Source organism: Chaetodon auriga, chromosome 23, assembly GCF_051107435.1.
Source record: "Chaetodon auriga isolate fChaAug3 chromosome 23, fChaAug3.hap1, whole genome shotgun sequence".
Taxonomy (NCBI): Eukaryota; Metazoa; Chordata; class Actinopteri; order Chaetodontiformes; family Chaetodontidae; genus Chaetodon; species Chaetodon auriga.
The window spans coordinates 6,032,383-6,039,965 of NC_135096.1; the positions used below are offsets into that span (position 1 = coordinate 6,032,383).

At 40.7% G+C, this 7,583-nt stretch overlaps 1 protein-coding gene across 1 annotated transcript; it reads right to left on the bottom strand.

Moving 5' to 3' along the window:
• Positions 1-1,157: 1,157 nt before the first annotated feature.
• Positions 1,158-7,233, bottom strand: LOC143315688 (lymphocyte function-associated antigen 3-like). Its single transcript, XM_076723015.1, has 8 exons — positions 6,934-7,233; positions 4,430-4,579; positions 4,027-4,152; positions 3,762-3,922; positions 3,329-3,416; positions 2,999-3,091; positions 2,072-2,155; positions 1,158-1,947 (listed from the first exon to the last, which is right to left on the bottom strand). The coding sequence occupies exons 1-8, from the start codon at positions 6,989-6,991 to the stop codon at positions 1,865-1,867; spliced, it is 843 nt and encodes a 280-aa protein (XP_076579130.1). The 5' UTR covers positions 6,992-7,233; the 3' UTR covers positions 1,158-1,864.
• Between the last annotated feature and the right edge of the window lie 350 nt (positions 7,234-7,583).

Sequence of the window (7,583 nt, forward strand, 5' to 3'; positions counted from 1 at the left end):
TTAACACTCTCTGACAGGACGTTGAGTTATTGTATTGCTTCATGCTGCTTTTTTTGGCAGTACCAAACACAGCGCGTCACCTCGAAGGGAATTTTTTTTGCAAGTTTCTTCTCAGCTTCCCTTTTAAGGCCTCAAGGTTTGTCTAATACCTGGAATGATCATGACCATCCCATACAGTTCTCACGCCATGTAAACACCTTCCAGCAAATAGGACGAGCCTTATACGCGACAGGATACTTCTGGTCCGATCAGCTCTCTGTGTTAATGCAGGAATTCTCAGAGCTGATCGCACACAGTATCGCTAGATTTGACAGATTCATCCTGAATGGAGAATTTACTGGACAGCTTTGAACTGACACAACATGTAAATGAAATCACTCAGCAGCACGGATACATTCTGGACTTAATAAGAAGGTCAAACACTATTAAAACGACCCATTTCTGTCCATCACTGTGTGTTTTTGATGCCAAACTTCTGTAACATCAAGTTGAAAAATGCCTTTTTTTCCCAAACTGACTCAATTACTATAATGGAGTCTTTACTGACCTCCAGCAGAAAAACACTGAAAGACTTTCAGGTTTAGCTGCTGTGCACTGACTTCCTGTAACATCTGGATTTCATTTTAAGGTCCTCCTCCTTGTAAAGAAGCTCTTACTGGACCAGGACTCCCTTCCTATTTCCCTGTTCACTATTTGCCTTCAAGAACTCTGCGATTATCTGCTGCTGGTTTATTGGAGGTTTCCCGAAACATGAAATAAATCAGGGATGCAGCTTTTGTCAATGACACCCCAAAGCTCTGGAAACACTATCTATAGATATCAAGGAAGCAGCTCCATGAATATTTAAAAAAAAAACAAAAACAAACCCCATCTCTTCTCTTTCGCCTTTAACTAGCTGTAACTTATGCACGTATACACTGCTACACTTCTTTTAAAATGCTGTATTTTACTTGATTTTATACTTTCTCTGCACTCTCTTTCCTCCTATATGTTCTTATTTTATTCAGTGGTTTTATTTTCCATCTCATATTATGCATTGTCTGTATGTATTCATCCTTAGTCTTACTTCTATCAGTACTACTATAATTATCAAGTGGATTTTGTTCTCCATCTTATTTTACTTTCATTTTTTGTCCTTTTTTTTGTCTTTTCTGTTTGAAGCACTCACTTTTTTGTTTTAAAGCACTTTGTGTTGCACTGTGTGACAGGTGCTCCACAAATAAAGTTCAGTCTTAGTCTATCGGTAGGTGTCCATTGTCAGGTATTGCCGGACACCCTGCGGCCAATCAGAATCCAGTATTCACCCTGACCATGGTATAAGGGTCATGAATGAACCAAATGCACAGCACAGCAAACTAAACGGAACAAACTGAGGACTTTGGTGGACAAAAATAACCGAGAAAGAGAATATACATAGCGTGTGAGATAGTACTGAGCCTATGACGAGCTACGTCGTGGGCAAAACATCTAGTGGGGGCATTTACGAAAGCTGCAGTTGCTGGTTGTAGAGAAATGAGAGCTCCACTAAAGTAGCTTTGAAATGTGCCGTTTCAGGAGTAATAAATGGAGAAATGTCCATGACGTCCTTTACAGTACAAACTACATGAGACCAAACAGGCCCTTCAGTAAATGAGCACAAACGTGCATGGAGAGGGCTGCAAATCCTCCAGAAACATACCCACATTACCTAAAGATATGGCTTAAAGTAACTAACTATTTTTAACTCTGTGCAGTAGAGACAATTTGGTACAGTCCTGCACTGCGTGCAGTTGCATATAGAGATGAAACCCCGAAGACTGACACAGAATCAGTTTTTTGGTTGTGAGCTCTTCAACTGTTTTTGCGAAAAGGAGTTCAAAGTACTTCAGTTTTGTTCCTCGTGGATCGTCTTCTGGCCGTTGGTTTGCTCGTGGCTTGTAGTCACCGTTACCTCATCAAGTGGCGTCTCTGTGAAATGAGTAAAAGACGTGTCACATCCAGAAAGCGTCTGTCACGTGCAAACTGCAGTTCACAAGAACGTGTCATGCTGTTGGAAATACACACCAAATTCACTTAAATAACATTTACTCACCAGTGGCGTTGTTGTTATCCTTGCATGCAACAGATTCCACGTTCTGGAGAGCTCCTCCGCCATTTGAAATCATGTATGTTCTCTCTGTCAAATCCACAGATTACCACAACGACAAATACGTGTCACACAGTGCAAATAAAACCATTAAAATTGAATGTGGCTGCTCCATCCGAAGCCTTTTAAAGCATTAAAGAAACTCAGAATATGAAGCCTTGCGACATGTTTCCTGATTTATCCAGGAGAGACTGCAAACTGCTGCAAGCTCCTCAGACCCCACTCTCACTGCTTCCCTCAAACAAAGCTCTCCGATTGGACCATTGCAGTTCAAGGTCGGCACTTTAACCTCTTAAATCTCAGTCACATTATGACAGCTGTAATGTCAGCGCTTCAAAACATCAGTCGACAAGCCAACGGGTGACGCCTGCATGTGTATTAAGTTTCAGCTGACAAAAAAGGCCATGCCTCCCGTACCTCTGCTTGTATGAAACCACTGTACACACGGATTTACAGACAGCCGTCACTGGGTTACTTTGGTACAGAGGCAAATTAGAAAACCTGCAGATTCTCAGGGAAGTTCTGCTTTGCTTCACATTTTGAGAGCAGACAGACAGATGGAGGAACACAACAGTCAAGACTGAAACCTTTTCTATTTTCCCACTCCAACTGAACTGTGTGATAATCCCTTCTTTTTTTTGCTCATGATTATTGTTAGGACTCATACATTTGGGAGAAGCACAGTCCTTCAAGAACTGCATGATCCACCATGAGATCAATATCATCAGTCAAATATGCAGACATTCTGACAGAAATTATGTAATAAATGTAACACAATGTGCTTTGGTAATTATATTAATCATAAACACTAAAGCCATCACTAAACATTTAATGTGGTAAAGGAAAGACAATATTTTGTCTTTTTTTTGTTACCTTTTCGGTGTTTATGTCTGAAAAACAGGACGCACACCACCAGAATCCCTCCTGCTAACGGGATGAGGCACATCAACGTGAACATCCAGTTCCCTACAAAAATGAATGAATGAATGAATAACCAAAGAAAGCAGGAAATGGTTTCCAAGGAACTGATCATGCACTCTGAGGTGTCCTCGTGTAGAACATGAAAGTCTGTTACATCGTTCTTTAATTCCTGTTAGATTATAATTTCAACTGAGAGCACATTGTCATGTTTAAAATACACATTAAGGTGTATTACTAGATTAAAGATGCAGTTAAAGTAGATATTTAGTAGATTCAACTCACTCTTGATCAAGGGGTTGATGACTGGGTTGCTTGTAATGGCGCCGACCGGGTTTTCCAGTGTACACATGAACAGCCACTCCTTCATGTCCTGTAAAATGAGGAAGGACAACCCGAAAACATGACGCCTCCAGTAAACACAGTCGACAGCCGCAACTAACATTAGCATGCTAACATGCTAACAATGACCATGCAAAAAGTGCTGATGTTGAGCAGGAGTCAGGGTTAGCATTGTAGTTCAGTGTATCAACATGCTCACATTTGCTAATTAGTACAGAATTTAGTACTTTATACTACTGCTAACTTATTATACTACTGCATACCTACTATATATTTACACATCATCTTGAAAGTATGGTTTTCATAAAAATGTGCCTGTTATTTTGAGGCCCATGCAGCTGATTTTAAAAGACATATTTCTCGTTCCCATTTATACCTTTGTTATATTGCACATGTTGGTTGAACACCACACTTTGCCGCTTGCCTGCCACCTGTAGGATAAAGGTCCACTGTCTGTGGCGTTGCCTTCGCAGGTGAGAATGCAGTGGGTCATTGCAGGGTCACACCATGTGGAGACAACGGGTTTAGTGACAGGAGCTGATGGACAAGGGAACAAACAGGAGGACGCTTCATTTAACTTCGGGCGAAAAACAAACACCTCCTCTTTTTGGCTGAACTTCAGACAAAATCCCTCCACTTACAGATAACTTGGAGTTGAGCCGTATTGGTGACTCGGCCGTTGACCTCTGCTATGTAGCTGCCACTGTGGATTTGAGTCAGTCCTGTGAGCGTCAGCGTTCCAGTCGTAGTATTCAGCACACCATGGCCTACAAATATGCACACGCACGGTTAGACTTAGCTTGTAAATAGGGGTCTTTAGCTGTCGTTAGTTGCACAGTGGAGGAACAGAATCCAAAGTTTGTAAAAGTTAAAAAAAAGTCAAAATGATTGAATGATTTTTTTTCCCCTTAAAATTCCATTCATCTATTCATTGATTGTTGTGGAATTGAAGTACTTTGGTTTAAAGGTGCTCTTCGAAAATCACAAAATCAAATCCTTGTTTCTGTCCATTCGCGTCCAACAGGTGGACTTGTCTGGATGTACCTTCAAACTGACGGTAAGCCTGGGTCTCCTCTCCGTCCCACAGCACGGCGATGTCAGTATCATGTTTCCACATCATGTTGTCGATGGGATGAGCCACGGAGCCCGGTGTGAGGACAACTTCGCCACCTTCTGCCTTGTAGATCATTTCTCCTGCAAAATAACGCCATAGCTCACATTTCATTCTTTAAAACAGTGTTTGTGACCACTGCTGTGCTGTTAGTATCAAAGCTTCTGTCCTGTTAGTGTAAAATCAGCAAAAGTCAGTTGTAGCACTAGGGCTGGGCGATAAAATGATAATGATATGTCTCGCGATAGACACGTAATCAATATCAATAAAAAAAATGCGTTTGATAAAACATTCGATCAAACCAGAAGTTGCGAAGCAAGGTTGGTTGCATGAACAAAGGCACTCCCTCTCTGGTAACCTAGCAACGTAGGGAGTAATCACTGATAAATGGGAGTGACACGCTAAAAGCCAATCACGTAACAGTATCACGTTTGGTTGCGCCATCGCATTGTCTCGTGTTTGATTCTTCGCGAGGAGTGAGATAAGTAGAAAGTGAGCGCTGCAGCGAGTGACGAGATTGTCGATAAAACAGGGAAAGTCAGCTCGCCAGTATGGCAGTTTTTTGGATTTTGTAAGTCGGACCGTAGTGAGACCAATGTGGTCTGTAAAGTATGCAAGACCGTCGTCCCCACCAAGACCGGTTAATACCACAAACTTGTTTAACCACCTTAGCTGCGCTCACCCTTCGGAGCGCAGCCGTATTCGCCAACGCCACCGCAGCACCACCGCACAAGCAGCAGACCACCATGCAGAGGTGCTCTGCTTCAGTGCCTTATGACAAATCATCTAAAAGGCACAAAGACATAACGGAGGCAGTGGTATCATATAGATAAAGACATGCTCCCGCTGAGCACTGTGGAGAAGCCAGCTTATAAAAATCTCTTACACTTGCTTGCCCTCAATGTTATACCTGGCTGAAAGTACTTTTCTAAGACTGTCATTTGTTTTCTGTGTTACAGATGTAAAGTTTACCTCCGTTTATTTTAATTTCTCCTATGTTTATAAAACGTTGCACATATTTTAAAACACTTTATTCACCAGAAGATGAATCAGCTTGTGAGCGTCCTGTCACTAAACCTGCAGAAAAAAAAGTTTCTTTATGTTTACATTTTTACACTTTGCACTATTTTGTTACACTTTATTAAGCATTTGTTACGTATTCTTTATTTTTGCACCTAAATGTTAAGATATAATTGTTGAGTGTTCATTGTGATTTTAGACTTTTATTGACATTTATTATTTGAGTGTTTTCCATGGTTGTGTTGACATTTCCTTTCACTTCTGCCTTGATAGCTGAGGGGATTATAATCAGAGGAAGGTTAAATTTAAAATAAAAATGTTTAAATTTAATGTATTTATCTCCTGGTCCTCATTTTACATAGGTCATAAAACACCGATATAAAACACTTATATCGTGATACAGTTTTCAGCCATATCGCCCAGCCCTATGTAGCACCAACAGTAAGTGCTCTTTAAGCAGGCAGAATGGGCTGCTGAGAGTACTGGTACATAGTATCAATGTCACTGTGTATTGCAGTAATTAAAGTAATACAGGAGCAGAATTACAATGTTGTAGCCTGTTGATATGAATACATAACTACTAGCTCACCATATATTTACTGAAGTAGTGACGTACACGTGTGAGGTACATGTACTTTACTTCTTTATATACGTCTTCATACTCCACGACTATTCAGAGGGAAAGACAGTACTTTTTACTGCGTCACATGTATTTAAAAGACGTAGCTACTGGCTATTTTGAAGTATTTTCACAGTGTAACCTCTACCTCCTCTCCCACCTGTAACTAGTAACCGTGTTAAATTTACAGGAAAGTACACTATTGGCCCCTGACGTGCAGCTAGCAGAGCACAAAACTGGAACGGAGTAGAAGTAATGTACGAATACCTTAAAATTGTACTTAAGATAGCTAGCTAACCGATTAACCGTTGCAGCATTGACAGGAGCGTTGCCTGACTTTTGATACTACAAGAATAATGACGTACTTTCAATAAGGGACATTGTAAAAGCAGAACTTTCACTTGTAAAAAAAAAAAATACTTTCCCTGTGTGGTAGGTAAAGCTTTTACTTGTTCTCCCACCGGCAACTAGCAAACATGCTCGCAACGTGTAAAATGGGAACGGAGCACAAGTACAAAAACCCCCAAATGGTACTCAGCTGAGTTACGTTGTCTCTCTTCCGGAGGACAAATATCGATTGAAATCCTGTTTAAATCAGGTTTAGTGTGATCGATAAATCTGTTAACAGCTCTTTAATTGTCTGATAGAACTCAAGTGGGACCGATGTATTGATAGCGCTCGTCTTGTATTGACGCAGTTATATTTACGCGGGTGTGGCGTTACACTGAACACGCAAAACCTGCACTTTTATAAGTTGTATGTGTTAAATCTAGCAGATAGTAAACTCTGTAAACCTACCAGAGTTTGCTGTCACGGCATTGAAGAGCAGTAAGACGACGAACGCTGCCATTATCATCCTGACGAGCCCACTTTCCAGTTCTGAAAAACAACTAGAAAAAAAAAAAAACTCGAAACGAGTTTGCTCCCAATATTTAGTAACGCTTCAAGTGCAGGGAGAACTTTAAAAACTGTTAAAAGTCCGAGACGACTAGTGAAGGAGAGAGCGAGGTGAAGGTCAAGGAGGGAAGACGGAGAATATGGTGTATTCCTCGGAATCCGTTAGTATAAGTTTGAGAAAATAAATCTGCTCTTCCGTGTGACGTCATTCCACGGTCTCTGATTGGATGGCTTAAAGCGGAAGACAGACAGCAGCGAATCAGTCATTCTCACTCATGTCTTTTCCTTTTTCTACTGTATATGCACTTTAATGTTACTATTTGTACTTTTCCTCAAGTAAAATATTGAACGCAGGAATTTTACTTGCCAGAGTATTTCTTTCATAGATCTGAGTACCTCCTCTGTCACTGATTCACAGTATGTTATGCATGCACATAAAGATGCACAAGTGAATATCAATGAATGCCAGCAACTGCTCAGTTTAAGCCAAGAAAGAAGTTGGTCAGTAGTGCTAAAAAAAAACAAAAAAAAAAACAAGGTCACCAGTTGCA